We start from the raw sequence: 17,311 nt of genomic DNA, 5'->3' as shown, positions 1-17,311 counted from the left end.
GACAGAAAATTTGGCTTATGTCATTTATTACAGCACTTATAAACCCACTAGCATTGAAGCCCTCAGGAAGAGATCCTAGAGAATGACTGGAATTTTACTTTGCTTTAAATATCGTTTTGCAGGTTTAGGAAAAATAACTTAAGTTTCTTTAAAAGAAAATTTGAAGAATCATGCCCTATTTAACGCTTTTTAAAGTCAATTCTATCAATACATTTATCACTTCTAAATAGCTACATTTAAAAAATGTAAATACTTAAATTTTACTAATATAATAATAAAATTGAGTTTTGCAAAAACAGATGAAATATCACTCCAAATTACGTATTTAGATTATTTTATCAAGGTATGTTTAATGTGCCTAGAATTTTCCAATCTTAATGATAGGAGGTAATAATGTATAAGCTCTGGCTTTATATGTACTTAAATTAAAGCATGTCTGGCCCATGATTACTGGCTGGGAGAACTAGAAACCATTGCAGTAAGAAGTAACTCTCATTATTACTGTGTTATTCTTCTTTCATAGTAAACTAATGAAAACAACGAACATTTTAAAATAGAATAATTTAATGCACTAGTTTATCAAGATTCATATCAATTGCAAAGGAAAATCTAAGGAAGGAAACAAATATATATGTAAATCTGGCCATCTACCTCTTCAGAGTAAAGAACTTTTATAAAAGATAATGAAACAAGGTAAAAGAATAAAACTTATATTTGAAATATTTGATTTCTTCCCATAATTTTAAGAGAATAAACTTATTTATCTGTTTGTTTAAATTAACATAAATCGTGGAGTTTTATTTGCCTACTTTACAACTCAGTATAATTTGAAAATCTGCGTTTACTTTTCTTTTTTCCCCCCAGCTTTACTGAGGTATAACTGACAATTAAATATGGTATAAATTTAAAGTATACAACCTGTTGATGTGATATACATATACATTGTGAAATTTTCATCACAATCAAGCTAATTAACATATCCATCACCTCACATAGTTACCATTGTGTTTTTCTTTTCATTTTTGGTGGTGAAAACACTTAAGATCCACCCTCCCAGGGCTTCCCTGGTGGCAAAGTAGTTGGGAGTCCGCCTGCCGATGCAGGGGACGCCGGTTCGTGCCCCAGTCCGGGAAGATCCCGCGTGCCGCGGAGCGGCTGGGCCCGTGAGCCATGGCCGCTGGGCCTGCGCGTCTGGAGCCCGTGCTCCGCAACGGGAGAGGCCACAGCAGTGAGAGGCCCGCGTACCGCAAAAAAAAAAAGATCCACCCTCCTAGCAAATGTCAAGTATATAATACAGCATTATTAAGTATAGTTGCATTGTTGTTATGTCACATCTCCGGAATTATTCACCTTGCATAACTGAAACTTTGTACCCTTTGACCAGTTGTCTCCCAGTTTTCCCCTTCTCCCAGCCCCTGGTAACCACAATTCTATTCTCTGCTTCTTTGAGTTTGGCAGAGTCATTAAGATTTATACTTATAGATGAGTAGGATATATTCTGTCTTTCTCCCAGAGCCCCATTATTATAGCATCTTATTTTTTCTCTTCTAAAGACTAGTACACAATTTTATATTTTCATTTTTGAGGTTTTTTCGGTTTTCATTCATTAATGATTTTATTAGATATCAAACAAATGAGAATGGTCGCATTGATCATAATCAAATTATAACTGTTAAAGAAAAATAATCAAAACTGCAGCCATATCTAGTAACAATTTTAAACACCACCTCTGTCATTGCTACTACTACCTTTATATAAAAGAAGTGTTTTAGACTAATGTGTTTCAGATTCCTGACTATACGAGCATAATTTTAGGACTGCTTATTGCAAATGTACAGTATCCTGGCATCATGGGTTAGCAGTTTCTTTTGTTCTATTTAGCCATCTTTCTGGAGATTTAAAATTCAAGATTTCCACTAATCTTGCTGCTAATCTTCCAAGTCATTTTTGGACAGAAAAATAAATGGATACATTTCAAACCTACATTTGCTTATTGCAGTCATTTATTTTTGCCCTCCAATACCTAGAGTCTAACCTACATATGGAAATCCCCGGAGTAAATCCACTCCTCTTACTTGATGTGTTTTTGGCTGCACAGTGGAGAAAGATGCAGCTTCATCATCTGCCCTGTTAGGACTCTCATTACCTAAGCCAGGTTACCTTGAGTGCTCTACTTTTATAAGATTCTGCATTTCCTTAATCTGGGCCTATTTGTCAATTTGTCCTTTGATGCCATGGTGATGACAGAATAAAATATGGCTAAGATAGAGTCCTTAAATGTCAAACAAAAGTGGTTTTTAAAATTGTTAATTGATAGTTACCTAAAAAATGTTTTTTTTAATTGCTATATGAACCAAGAATCACTACACTGCTTCATCTGAAATGAAAACTGTTTCATTAACCAAATTGGTAATACATATTTCCCTTTAGCTGTTTTTATATTTTAACTCCTGGATCTCAGTTTTTTAACAAACGCTTATAATCATACTTTGGGTCCTATACTATGGTCACATGATAGGTTTTGTAAGTTTCTGCTGGAAGAGGGATGATTCTGAGAATTCAACCACCCTCTGCAATCCTGTCCAATGTGAAAAAATGTCTCAATTTCAAAATAACCAACTAAGAAATGCATTTTGGAAATATACCCTTTTAAGTTGGGAACTTCATATTATATAGTTTATTAGTTCCTACAATTTTATATATGTTAAAGTGAGTTTCCACAATGTATAAAAGGCAAAGCAGTCTAACGCGGGAATACATAGATGGCAGCCAACTTGATGCTCATCATCATTATGCTTTTTAATAATGAGAACAGGCTGACCTTGCCACAGACTGTTTCCTCCTCACACCTGTGTGGGGTTCAAAACAACGTGATTATGATGCTGCTGTTACAGGTGCTGGTGAACCCCTGACACAGTGAGTCCCTCCTGACGCTGCTGTTCACATCCCTCACTGATGACTGAACACCAAGTACGTTAGTTAAGGCAGGGCCTTGTTTCCTGGAAGAGATTCATCCTCACAACAAAACATAAAGATAAAAGGGAATTTATGTGTACAGATCTCCAAGGTTTTGGTACTAAGACATCACAGGTGAGTCAGACATGAGGCCTGTGTTCAAATCACCCCACCTTCCTGCAGGACCATCCCAGGACTCCGACACTGCTGAAAATCCATTATTAACAGGTACAAAGAGTACGTGTACAAAAAGTCCCTGGAACAGGTCCTTAAAGGGAAACACTGTGATTCCAGATTCCTTGCCCTCACTAGAAATTTTCTTGACGTAACCTTTCAGGTAGCCTCTGGAAATGTCCACCTACTGTTTCCACTGGTGAAGGAAGCAGAAGCAAATGTAGTGCGAGGAATATGGCATCTCTGTTTTTGGATGCGATAAGACTCATGCTTAGGCTTTACAACATTTGCGGTATGCTGATTCATAACAGTTAAAGGAAAACAGTTGGCTATTAGGCAGGGATGGGAATAAAGAAGCAAAACAAAATGAAATACCGCAGTGAGTGGAAGGATGCGGCAGTAGGAAATAAAAGGGAAATTTAGAACCCATGTAGCATGCTTGTGGGTCTGCAGCAAATAACTGCATGGAACAAAAGAGAACGTTAAAAGCCACAGTGCTGATTCAATACTTTACAAACTTTCAAACTGGCAAAAAATAATTTTGCCTAAAAGGCAGATATATGGACAATATAAAGCACGACTCTTTGTGGGAAAGAAAATTCAAAAGATATTCAAATGTTTGTATTTGCTAATCAAAGAAGTATAAATTAAAGCACTGAGGAAATACAATATCGTTGTACACCCTGTAGAGAAGCACAATAGATAAATGGGTTCTAACACCCTCTGAAGACAAGGTAAAGATGGCAAACAACTATGTAACCTTCTGTTGGGTTTTTACAAGGACAATCCTTTTGGGAACTTAAATAATAATATATTAACCAAAGAGGTTTAAGCTCTTTGACACACTCAATGTATCTGGAGGATATTTTTGTTTACTTTTAGCTTAGTGGAAAATAAAATTGAAGTCTGAACAGCTACATAAAGATGTCTCTCTGCATTAAGGGCAGTAGAGAAAGAAGATAAACCACTAAATTAATAGTTTAGTAAACTGCGGTGTATCAGGTGGCTAGAATATTATGTAGCAAATAAAAGTGATCACGGGAAAGTCTGTGTGGATGTTTTAGATAGATGATAGACAGGTAGATAGGTAAATAGATACTATGAGCGTAAAGCAGATTATTAAACTATACTAATAAAACTATGATCAGATGTATGTTGTTTGATAGAAGGTGCAAGAGATGATTCAAAATGAAAATGAAAGAAGGCAGGTCAGGATAGGAAATCTTGGAAATTTTCCATTTATGAAACTACCTTTTAATATCATGTACACTGTTTAAAAGGCAAAAAGCCTGAACTTAAAAAAAGACAATCTTCTTTCACTATTCAATAGCAATGGGGATATTTAATGTAAGTAAATGACTGAGGAAAGTGTGTGCAGGAAAGTTCATCAGCAGAATTGTAACGCACATAAAACAATGCCCCAGGAAAGAGAATTTAATAAACAAAGCTGGGCTAAACGCTCTGAAAAGATTTTCATAATTCATCCTGAATCCTATTCCTCCTAATCTTGCATTCACTATTGTATGCCACCCTGCCATCTAATTCAGGTTGGCATTAAAATGTCTAAACATTAATGCTAATTAAATCTGCCTTTTCATTCTGAAAAATCACATTCTTCTCTTTAATGTCAAACATAAGCCGTATAACTCTATACTTGAAAAAATGTTAGATTCCCTTTTTCGGTGAATACAATCAGAAAAGGCAGGAAGCTGATTATCTAATGTGGATACCATGTTGTTAACCATTTCTCATCTTAATTTTAGAAGTAAATGGTAAAACAGTCTGTGTAGTAGTAATTCTGATTCATATTATCAACTTCTCCCCTTTGCCAGAACCTGAGGGTAAACCTCCACGTTCAGCGTTTAGTGTAAATGTGGATCTACTCAGGTTCCTTTCTAGCTGTCTGAATGATAATTACTAAAGAATTGTTTTAGGAACGGTCTTATGTGAGATTTCTGATTCCAATATAAATTAGTACACATTTTATCACCATGAAAAATCTAAGTATAGCCTTCCCTGAAAGACTAAAGATAATGTTAAACTCCTATTTTATTCTGCATAATAGAAAAATAAAACTGTACTATTTTCAAATAGTTTTAACCTTAATTTCGGCATCTGTCATGGGGAGTTTGTGCCTACACCTCAGTAAATGTCTCTGAAATGAACTAACTAAAGCCATATTTATTTTGAACTGTAGAAATGGAAAAAGTCAAAATACTTTGAAATTTCAATGTTATTTGTGATTCCAACACACCAATCAATGAATACAGCAATTATAAAATGGTTGTGGAACATCGATCTGTTTCTCCTACCCATCAGTAGTTAAATTCTAAAATTGTTCATGGGGTACCTCAGAGAAAAATTTGGACAAGTTGGTCACGGTTCTAGGATTAAATGGCAATTTAAAAAAAAATTTTTTTTTTTTGGTCTCACTGTGTGGCTTTCGAGATCTTAGTTCCCCGACCAGGGATCGAACCCGGGCTCCCTGCACTGGAAGCACAGAGTACTACTGGACTGCCAGGGAATTCCATTAAATGGCAAATTTAACTGCATTAACTTCCAGTAAATTCATGTGGAGATAAGAGCGTATGCTTGTAGTCTGAAGCCTGGAGTGTCCCTTGGTCGTCACAGTCCTCAGATAACTATGATCTCGCACCAGAGTAGGATAAGAACATTAATCAAGGGGATGACACTTGGCCGAGGCCACAGTGGCCGCCGTGCCGGTCCCCACTTGGCCTCCCACATTTGTACTCTGCTCCCTAGATGGAACGCTCTTTCTCTGAGATATCTGCGTAACTCACTCCTTCATTTCACACAGGTCTCTAATGAAATTTCCTCCATGGAAGGTGCCCGCCCTTCATCCCATCTTGTCCGTTTTTACCTCTCTGACTTCTGTTCTTTTCTGTATTTATTCCACCTACTATATTACTCATTTATTTGTTTACTTGATCATCTGTTTTACCCCAACATGGTTTACATTATATGAGAGAAGGGAGGGTTTTTTTTTCAGTGCTTTATCCTAGCAACTAGAACAGTGCTGGCACATAAACAGTGCTCAACGCATATTCACTGAGTAATAAATGAATGAAAGAATGAATGGGAACAGAATGAATGAATACGACTATCAGAGGGAGAGCATTTCTCTGCTAGTAAAAAAAATGATGGAAGAATATTTTACTCATTTAGCTGCAGATGGTATTTCAATTAAGCTCTTAGTAAGCTTGCAATAGAGCACAAAGTACACAGCCAGTAAAATAAAGCAGAAAACTCTGTATATTGTATCACCCACAAAAATTTAATTCTCCTTCTAGAGAAATGAGGTCTTGTCACACTTCATAAGCAAGGACATGCTGCGTAGGACTCGTAAACTAGAATTCAGGCACACCAAGTCGAATGCAATGTCACAGGTGAGAACCTGCTGATTTGAACTTTCTCCCTCTTTCTCCCTCTTTAAAACCCTGACCCATCAAAACCCATTTCAAACGCTACCTTCTCCATGGCAAGTTCTAACCATCTCAAAGATCTATGTTCCTTCCAAATCTTATTTTTTTGCTGTAACTTTCCTAGATCATTTATTTTTCTTCGTAGTCTAGGTAATGTTATTTTTGTTACTTTTCATTATGTTTTTGTCATCTTATTTTGTCATACGATTATTTACTACGATTTTTGTTGTTTGTTGTTCATGTTTTATGTCTCTAACGTGAATATCACCCATTTATGACGTTACCCAGCCAATAGCACCAACTGCAGTCCTTTGCATGGGTTAATTAGCAAGTAAATTTGAATAAACAATAACCACCATCCACTCAAAATCTAACTGGCCTCATACTAAGAAGAGACTATGAGTGGTGACAGCAGATTCTCTGCTACAATGAGGACTAAATGCTGCCCTCTTGTTTCCACCTACATGGTTTCCTTTCGCTGTGAAAATGGAGAGGTGATAGAAGAGGAACAAGTGATGATGAAGAAGGACCTGACTCGGGGTTCTCCCCTCACATTTGCGTCTGATGTAGCTGTAGGAATTTATGCACCTACCACAGCTTTCCCAGACACAGCACTGCTGCTTAAGACAGACCAGCTGAAGAGGACCTATCTAAGACTTCTCCTTACATTTTCAGGAAGAGCATATTGTGTGGGCTCCTGGAGTATGATTTTTCCAGGAGTAGGAAGACAGTAGTAACTCCAAGGCAGCATCTAGCTCACCACAGCCGGGTAACAGGGATCCAAACCACTGAAGAAAAAGTTTTGTTTCGCTAGTCACCAGCCCCTACCAAGTTAAGTTCCTAGAGTGAATAAAACAGATGCAAAATTTTGTACCTAAAACATAAATCTTAATATAAGTACAAGGGTGATAAGATTCTAGGCCACAGTGATATAAATGTGGGACTGCTTTCATTTGTATGAATAAACAGTCACTGAAAATAGAAGAACCAAAGCCAGAAATTACTGTGCAAGAATTATCTGATTTCTAAAGTCTTATTCCAAATATATCTGAGCCCTTTCAATGTTTCCAGCTATAATTTCATGGAGCTAAATGTAATAAACAAGAACCTCCGAATGTAATAAGGTATAGCAAAGATGCAGGCAAAGATGCAGGCAAGGGCTTCCCTGGTGGCACAGTGGTTGGGAGTCCGCCTGCTGATGCAGGGGGCGCGGGTTCGTGCCCCGGTCCGGGAGGGTCCCTCGTGCTGCGGAGCGTCTGGGCCCGTGGGCCGTGGCTGCTGGGCCTGCGCGTCTGGGGTCTGTGCTCCGCGGCGGGAGGGGCCACAACAGTGAGAGGCCCGCGTACTGAAAAAAAAAAAAAAAAAAAAAAAAAAAAAAAAAGATGCAGGTAAGGCGGGAAGTCACGTACCGATGCACGCCGCTGTTGCACATGATGACGTGGCAGGCCCCCAGCCTACTGCACAGCTCCGAGGACACCGACAGCAGCCCGACACCGGAGGCGCTGCAAGCCGTGTTCGCACAGGCAGCTGTGCGCTTGGATCTGATAAACGAGGCTACCAGTCGATATAGTTCATCCAAAACGTTGAGAGGCCTCATGAGCTGCAGAAAAGAAAGATGCCCATAAGGTTCAACATGTTTAGTAGAAAGAAATCCTTTTAGATGGGATATAATTCACAGTTGTTGTAACTTACAGTGAACAGTCTAAAATATTTCATTATGGAGATAACAGAATCAGAGACCACGGATGTTTATAAATTACACAGTGCTCCAGAACACCAGCAAAATTAAATAAGGGAGGTAAATGGCAAAGCAACAGTCAATGCAATCTTCTGTTTTTACCTTATCTACATAAGCGGCTTTGGATGTGGAGTTTGGTGGTGAATTTGACTTGTCCAAGTAGAATGCCCTGTAAGAATACAAAGAATAAATGATCATTTATTGTTAGTAAAATTAAAAAGCATGAAGACATCCAAGTTTCACTGACTTCCTTTTTTTTTTTTTTTTGCTGTACGCGGGCCTCTCACTGTTGTGGCCTCTCCCGTTGCGGAGCACAGGCTCCGGATGTGCAGGCTCAGCGGCCATGGCTCACAGGCCCAGTCCCTCCGTGGCATGTGGGATCTTCCCGGACCGGGGCACGAACCCGTGTCCCCTGCATCAGCAGGCGGACTCTCAACCACTGGGCCACCAGGGAAGCCCAGCACTGACTTCCTTTTAAAGACAAATGAATAGACAAATGAGTGGGACTGCAAAGAACAGTCTTCCACTCAGAAAAAAATGATTGAACCTACCATCAGCTCCATTACTTATCGTATGGCTTTAGAGGGATTACTTAGTGTGTGTCTCAATTTCCTCTTTTGCAATTTGGGGATCACATTAGTTTCTACTTCACAAGGTGACCAAGAAGATGAAGTCGGCGCTAATAAAATGCTTAGGATGGTACAGAATAAGCACTCGTTGGTAGTTACAGTAATTAATATTATTATAAAAGTTGAAAAAAAGGTATTTTCTAAAAACATCCAGTTTTTACTTACTGTGCAAATGTCCGATGCCGAAAATAATACTCAAAACACAAATTTTAAACAGACTGCTTAGTTGGATTCTTTCAGCCACTAATCTATGCTCAGATTGGAAGTAAAACCCTCTTTGAAGATACACTGGCTCTTTTTTGTCACCAGGATGCAATACGCCAACAACTATTTTAATACACTAAGTGGAATCCTAGTGGCCTGTAATAATTAGATGTGATTTCCAAAGAATTATTGCTGAGTTCGTTTAGCTATTGGCTCAATACTAAACAGAAATTGTAAGAGAATGACCCATGAAGACAGGACATTTAAGTTATATTTGAGCGAGTATGTTTTTAATGAAGTGAAATTATTTAAAAGCTGTCAACACTTAACACTGATATACCAAAATACTATTAGAATGACTGTCAGACTAGATATTGAAATAAAACTCACATTTACCAATGCATGAGAAGCAATGGGCATAATCAGTAAATCAGTGAGGGAGAACTTCATGCCCAACACTGGTATTTTGAGTCCCACTAGAGACACACACACACACATACACACACAGCTATTCCAATTACTAGAAGTAGATAGCAGTAATGCAGCTTGTTTTTTTGTCTTTTTAAGCTAAAGTAGCATGGATTAATCAAAATTCACACTTTAAATTAGGAAAGCTTTAACTTCTTCTAACTTCCAAAATGTAAATTATGTACATTCTCACCGAGAATGTCTGTTCATCTCTCAAACACAAATTCAAACTACAACAGAAATTTGACAACAGTTCAGCATCCAAAGCGTTTTGAACTCCTAGATTTCCATGTAGCATCTTGAAACAGAGGTGGTGCATCAAACGTGGAATCCACAGAGATACCTTGATCAGATGTCCTTATGCCTTTCCTCAACTGTGCTTGGTAGAAAGATGTGGCGAAGAAGAGTCCACAGCAGGGATGAATTATTCCCTCAGCCTGAATCCCAGAGCTACCTACCGCTCCTGAGCATATAATGCTGACGGGAGCCTGGGGACTACAGCAAACCCAGGCAGTGCCCGGCTCATGACAATTGGGTTATCATGACAGGTACCGCTGCAAAGTGGAACATCCATCACGTGCCATGAAAATATAGTTCCACTCAGATGGCTGCATCAGCAGCTACTAAGAGTACTGGATTGAGAGGAAGATCAAAGGGATTTGATACATCTTAAAATGTTCTAGATTTTCCCCAGTCTCAGAAGGAGGTAACAACAATCTAAGAGGATTGCTGTTAAGAGGAGAGGAAATGAGCTTGAATTGTGAGAAGTACAGAAACATGCAATGAGGTTGAAGCTATTGGAATAAATGAGCAACTTAGAGAAGCCAGAGGGGGTAGACTCTGTATGGCCTGATAGGCCCTGATAGAGTTGGGTTTTAACTAAAGGACCTCATTACCAGAAGACAGGGTATTTTATAAATTTTACTGCTGTGTATAACAATTCAGGGTCTCCTGGAAGCTCTGTCTTTTCACTTCAATTATACAGGTACGTATTTAGGCTGATGCTATGAAAACCGATGTACTCACCTCCATGCTTTATCAAATTAGTATTTTGCACTTTTGCCTCCCCCCCCACTTTTTTTTTTTTTTTTTTTTTGGTACGCGGGCCTCTCACTGTTGTGGCCTCTCCCGTTGCGGAGCACAGGCTCCAGACACGCAGGCTCAGCGGCCATGGCTCACGGGCCCAGCCGCTCCGCGGCATGTGGGATCCTCCCGGACCGGGGCACGAACCCACGTCCCCTGCATCAGCAGGCGGACTCTCAACCACTGCGCCACCAGGGAAGCCCTTGCTTCCCCTTTTAAAGGAATGAAACCTTACAGATACAGGTGATCCCTTGTATCACACTTGTCCACTCCCATTGTTCCAGACTCTCCCCTCCCAGGGTTAACACCACCCAGAAGCTGGCATTTGTCACTTCTATGCTTTACAAGGTCACCCACACAGTTGGCCCAAGTGGAGGCACCAAGGAACAGGTGTGATCATTGTTCCATATCCTTGTTCACGTTGATGGCATTAGAATTTTAACCTTTGGTGTTGTAATTTTCAATTTGCACATATTTGTCATCCATCTGGATTTCTTCTTCTTTTATAAGCCTTCTCATATTGCTTACTTTTGTGCAGTCACATTTGTTTTTATTTTTGGCTGTGCCTCATGGCTTGTGGGATCTTAGTTCCCTGACTAGGGATTGAACCTGCGCCCTCAGCAGTGAAAGCTCGGAATCCTAACTACTGGACCGCCAGGGAATTCCCAAGTCTCACCTTTTTTATTTAACATAGAAATTTGTTACTACTTTTTATAGCAAGAGTTAAATTTGATGACATTTAGAAGTTTCTATTCCTCTTTATTTTTTTAAAATCCAGACTTTCTTTCTACACTTACTTCCTCAAGAATATTCAGTTTTTCAAGTTCATTATTCAATTAATATTGCAGGGGACGCGTGTCTGTCAGTGGTATACTCTGGCATAAAATTTCTAGAATCTAGATTGACAGTGAATTTTTCCCCGCAATACTGCTCTTGGTGTCTGCTCTCAATTAAGTTGTCTTTGTTTGGGGGCTAGTCTATATTTTCTGATAGGTTAAGATTTTGTTTTTATCCTCAATGTTCTAAAGTTTTACCACAAAGTGTTTAGGTGATGATTTATTTTTATTTATCTAGATAGGTCCTTAAGTTGTACTTTCAATTTAAGGAGTCTTGTCTTCAATTCTAAAATAATCTCAGGTATCATCTTTCCCCATAATCTCATCCATTTTCTCTCTCTCTCTCTCTCTCTCTCTCTCACACACACACACACACACACACACACACACACACACAAACACACACTCATAAACACACATACACTTTCTTTTAAGATCTTACTTTCCCATTACTGCAATTTTGTTGATTTCCTAAATAATATTTTCCAAATGAAAAAACCCTGTCTTTGCCAATCTAGAGTTTACCCTTTCTACTGGGAATTTTATTTCAATGACTTTTTCATTTCCAAGATTTCTGCCTATTCTTATTTCATTTCTGTAACTAAAAGGTAAAACTCCCCACAAGAATGTAAACTCTCTATGCGGATATGGATTTGATTTACTTATGCTCATTGCTGCATCTCTAGCACCTATAACAGAGTGTAGAACATGGTTTGATCTTAATAAATATTTGTAAATAAATGACTTTTTTTTTTTTGTGGTACGCGGGCCTCTCCCTGCTGGGGCCTCTCCCGTTGTGGAGCACAGGCCCCGGACGCGCAGGCTCAGCGGCCATGGCTCACTGGTCCAGCCGCTCCGCGGCATGTGGGATCTTCCCGGACCGGGGCACGAACCCGTGTCCCCTGCATCGGCAGGCGGACTCTCAGTCACTGCACCACCAGGGAAGCCCATAATTGACTATTTTTATCGCAGGATTTTCTACCTTCTTCATGAATGGCGATCCTTTGTTTATACTTTGAGCATCCAAAATACACTTTGCCATGGTGTCTCATTATTTTAATTTCTTTGGGTCAAATTTATTTCAATGGTCACTTTCCTTGGCCCTTCTGTAGCTTTAGGCTACCTCGTGTGCTTTGGAGTTTTGCTTTGCAAGCTCATTTGAAGTGGGAGGATTGTTTCTTTAACATCTTTATTGGAGTATGGAAGATGTTCTGTTCAGTTTTATTTAGTGCTTTGAAACAGCTCCATCCAATATCTCTCATCATCTTTTTCTTACAAATGATTCTGTGCTCATTTTGTGCCCAGAATTACCCATCTGTAATCAGTTTCATATTGGTGATTTGAGTATTACATTGTCCAGACATCTGAATTATTACCAGTCACGTCACTGAACCAGCGAGTGATTTGGTTCAGTTCTTAGTTTAACAGCCGTGTTGTCTTTCTCTTGCCATCTTAACGTCTACAAAAGTGATAGAGTCCGGAGTTTGCATCCTTGCTCAGAAGTAGAGGGGCCCTTCTCTACAACCTGGTTTCAGAGTGAGGCTCGCTCTGGATCTCCACCTAGTGTAGGATGACTTTAATTTCTCATTTCCCTGCACAAGCTGTACCGGCCCCTTGTCCACCTGCAGAGCCCAGGAGGCCAGAGGCCTCAACACAGCTTACAAATCAGCACTTGAATTCCCGCTCCATTTGTGGGCCACTGAGATGATAAATTATGAGCTCAGCTGCGACTCTTGCCATTTTCTGTTTTCATCTTTTGTCTAGCATTGCTATACGCTTAGAACAGAGAGGATGCTTCACAGCTGGAACCCACAGAGAGAATACCGATCAGATGTCCTCACGCCTTTCCTCAAGTGTGCTTGGTAGAGAAAGTAATGTGGTTAAAAAGAGTATGCAAGTCGATGGACAAATTATTTAGCCTCATGTGGCCTCAAGTCCCTCATTTTTACAATGGATAGTAAAATTGTCTAATATATAGGTAGCATAATGTTGAAGATGAATCAGTGCATATGAAGTGCTCAGTGCTGTGGTGAGCAAATAGGACTCATGCAATAGACAATAATAATCACTATTCATGCGTGCACAGTAGGAGGGGACTCTGGGAACATTTTTATCCATAGCCAGGAGTAAAAGAAGGCCAAAACCTTCTGCTTTCCCCTGAGGTCATCTAGAATATTTTATGATACATGTAAAAAATGAAAATTAAAGTAGATATTTGGAATCTACATAATTCCACCAGTGTACAGAGTTCAAGTCTAAAAAGAAAAGAACGTTTTTAGGTTAAAGAAAAGGAGAGTGTCAGTTAAACGGCTTAATCAGGTGCACTGGTTGTAAAAACTGCAGTTCTTCTATACCTTGAATAGATTGGGAAGAAATATATTCTGTAAAAGCAGTCCATATCATCACCACCACCTGAGGAAAACGTCACTCTAGAAACCTACCACTACAGCAGGCCACACTGAGCCCTCTTCCTGCTTTCTGAAAGAGATGTTCCTTTAAAAAAAAAAGTTGTCACTGATTCAGCCCGTTTAGAGCACGATCATATTGATCTAATCCCGCTATAGTCACTTAAACTGACTTGGAAGAAATCTTCAAATTTTCCTTGGGACAAAATCTTTAAAGAAAAAAAAACATATTTGATGAAGCGAGCCAACAGAAAACTAAAATTAAAAATTTTTATAGATTTAAAATGTATAAATGCTCACATCAAGTTAAACCCTTATTCAGAAAGAATCCTGTCTTTTCTAAGCTGCTATAGAGCAAAACTAAAATAGAAAAAGCATCTAATGATATAACTGCACCATTCAAAATACTTTTAGAAGATAAAAGCCTAACAAGTTCAGAGTTAAATATATTGGCTGATCCAGACTTGTGCAAGTAGTTAATATTTGTTAATCCATGATTATAGAAAGCAACAGATTATTATAAAATATATCTATGGGCTGATGACAACTAGAGAATAGAACCATGAAAAACAGCTTCTTTGTGACTCCTGTGAAATTTACACAGCCAAGAAATATTTTAATTCAATCAATTATTTGTTAAAATAAAAATTAGGGCCTCCCTCCTGGCGCAGTGGTTGAGAGTCCGCCTGCCGATGCAGGGGACGTGGGTTCGTGCCCCGGTCTGGGAAGATCCCACGTGCCGCGGAGCGGCTAGGTCCGTGAGCCATGGCCGCTGAGCCTGCGCGTCCGGAGCCCGTGCTCCGCAACGGGAGAGGCCACAACAGTGAGAGGCCCGCGTACCGCAAAAACAAAAACAACAAAAACAAAAACAAAACAAAAATTTGGACTTGAGCCTTCAACTAGTTTTGGGTACTCCCCCCTCAGAAAAATGGTTGTTCAGCCATGTATTTTACCATCCCTAAGGTTTACAAGCATTCATAGGACTTCAGTATTTTTCAGAATATGACAAATAAATTCTCACAGGGAATAAATTTCTAATGCAGTTCCCTTAATTACAAAAGTCCTGCAATACCCCTTAATCAAAATTTACAAGAGAGTTAATGGTAAAACTGGATTAAGGCCAAAACTGACTGTGGTTTATTATGTTTCTGAGGTTAGTAAGAATGAAGTCATGGTTCTCTGTCTCAATACAGCAAATCTTATTAAGACCATTTTGAAAGCACTCCTGCTACTTTATGTAGGAGGAACAGTAAGTTTCCTTTCATGCAGGCATACATCAGGCTTTGTTGTCACAACTCGTAAATGAACCCTGCCATATAAAATGGATATATTATGATATTTTCCATTTAGTCCCTATAGAATAAAATACCAATGAAAGCGGTGATAATGTCATGTTACAATAAATAGTGGTATAGATATATCCAAATTAAATAGTAACTACAACGGAACAAATCTTGGGAAAATATCTCATACAATCTAGCCGCAAAGGCAAATACACAGGTATCTAGAATGCAGGGCAGAAAGTGATAGGTACCTTAAAAGGTCCATAGAGTTATTGCGATACACCCACACGAGGAAGAAGGAAGGCCACATAAGCATATGGTACATGAGTTGGATTTTGACGGATGGATGGGACAGGTCAAAATGGGAAAACAGCATTTCAAGTGGAGGAAACGCCATAAACAACAGAACAGAAAGAGCAATGGATGGAGCCAGGCTGGCCAAAGAGCAGGTTCATGTAAGGCAGGGAGAGAAAGTGCTGGGTAAGTGGGCTGGATCCATATTGTGAGGAAATTAAGTACCAAACTAAGGAATCATAATGAATTTGTTAAGCAGTAGAGAAGCACTGCACAGTAAAAACTTTGCTACCCGTAAAAAAGTAAGAATAAATGGAAAGAAGTACATGACCCATAAGATATGACAATTTAGGGAAATTAGAGCTGCAAGAGACCCTAGAAATGAAAAGACTAGTTCAGCATTCGTAACAAGACCATGGCAATGGACATAGGGAATCGATGTTTGCCAGGAGAGAAAGAACATGAGTTTGGAGAACATCGAGATTAGTTTACGGAGAGCTATGCAAGTTAATGTATTGATACCAACAAGAATTAGGAAAATGATTTCTCCAACAAGTAAAGAATTAGGGTCATAGCTCTATAGGGTCAGGCTGATGCTCCAGGAATGGTCAGGTTTTTACATAAAGAGAGACCACACAGCAGCCTGACCTGATATAAAATTTAAACATATTAATTTTGTCATAGGAGATACTCAGAGGTTAAATCAATGACAAAAGTGATTGGCATTTGGCAATCTCATTTGGCACTTCTTTTTGCTTTTTCTGGGCATGCTGGAGGATATCCAATTTCTAAGATAGGTGATTAAGGCATAAGAGCCACTGGTGTTTTATAAATAAGGAGGAACAAACTATAGTATTCAGCTCAGGTCTCTACTATATTCTTGTTTCTTCTCCAGATCATTGCTTATGAGATCATCTCTATATTTATAATAATTTATGGAAATTTCTCACTTAGCCAGACTCATATATACTTCTCCTAATATCATGTCCTACTCCTAAATATTCTAAACTGTATCAGGTAGCTTTGGGATTTTAGCGTTTACTCTGCATTTCAAAAAGGAGCTATGACAATGGTCAATTATGGATATTAACCATAGACACGGTTATATATGCCATTATTACAGTGGTACAGAAGTCGACTATAGGTGTGACTGTTTCATTGAGTATTACTGTTAAACTGCATTTGACTATCATAGCACTTAAGTTAGGAAAAAAAAATTCCACAGAAAATCTCATTAAGATACACCGATCTTTTGTATAAAGGAGAATCACCGGACAGGTTCAACCTGTGCCTACATATGGGCAAAGAATACATGATGAGTAAGTAGGTAGGAGAATGTTGATTTGTCCCTTCATCCCACCCACCTTCTGTGTCCATAAACATTCGCCTGACTTCTCTGAACTAGGCTTTATTTAAAGTTACATGAAGAGAAACTCTGAATAATGAGATAGACTTGGATTTGCTTGGATAAATGTGTCTTTTGGCTTGTCAAAAACAGAGCACCTAGGGTTATAGGTGTTGTTACAAAACTGTCTGTTATCAATTAAGAGCTCCATTTCTACTTGAGTGTCAGGGAAAATAAATTCCTGGAAGGTTAACAAGACAACATGTGTGACCACAGAGAGCAAGACTTTCTCACATTATAAAAAAAAAAAAGTCCTCTGAGATTTCTCTTAGGCACCGAAAACAGAATTATGGTGTCAGAGACAGTGGAGACGTACCCCACTCCTCCCTACTGCTGTTGATAACCCAATTTCACTCTTCTCTTTTTTTTTTTTTTTTTTTTTTTTTGCGGTACG

At 38.9% G+C, this 17,311-nt stretch overlaps 1 protein-coding gene across 2 annotated transcripts in view; it reads right to left on the bottom strand.

Annotated features, from left to right (window-relative positions):
* The window catches only part of PREX2 (phosphatidylinositol-3,4,5-trisphosphate dependent Rac exchange factor 2), a 208,401-nt gene that overhangs the window by 35,207 nt on the left and 155,883 nt on the right, over nt 1–17,311 (bottom strand). For both annotated transcript variants that reach the window (XM_032610542.1, XM_032610541.1), the window contains exons 35-36: nt 8,413–8,479; nt 7,982–8,172 (exon numbers count right to left, since the gene is read on the bottom strand). In XM_032610542.1, coding sequence (XP_032466433.1) covers nt 7,982–8,172; nt 8,413–8,479 — 258 coding nt within the window. The remainder of the gene's footprint in view (nt 1–7,981; nt 8,173–8,412; nt 8,480–17,311) is intronic.

The sequence above is a fragment of the Phocoena sinus genome, chromosome 17 (genome assembly GCF_008692025.1).
Source record: "Phocoena sinus isolate mPhoSin1 chromosome 17, mPhoSin1.pri, whole genome shotgun sequence".
Taxonomy (NCBI): domain Eukaryota; kingdom Metazoa; phylum Chordata; class Mammalia; order Artiodactyla; family Phocoenidae; genus Phocoena; species Phocoena sinus.
Note: the sequence above shows the minus strand (reverse complement) of the source record. Positions and strands in the feature narration are given on the sequence as shown.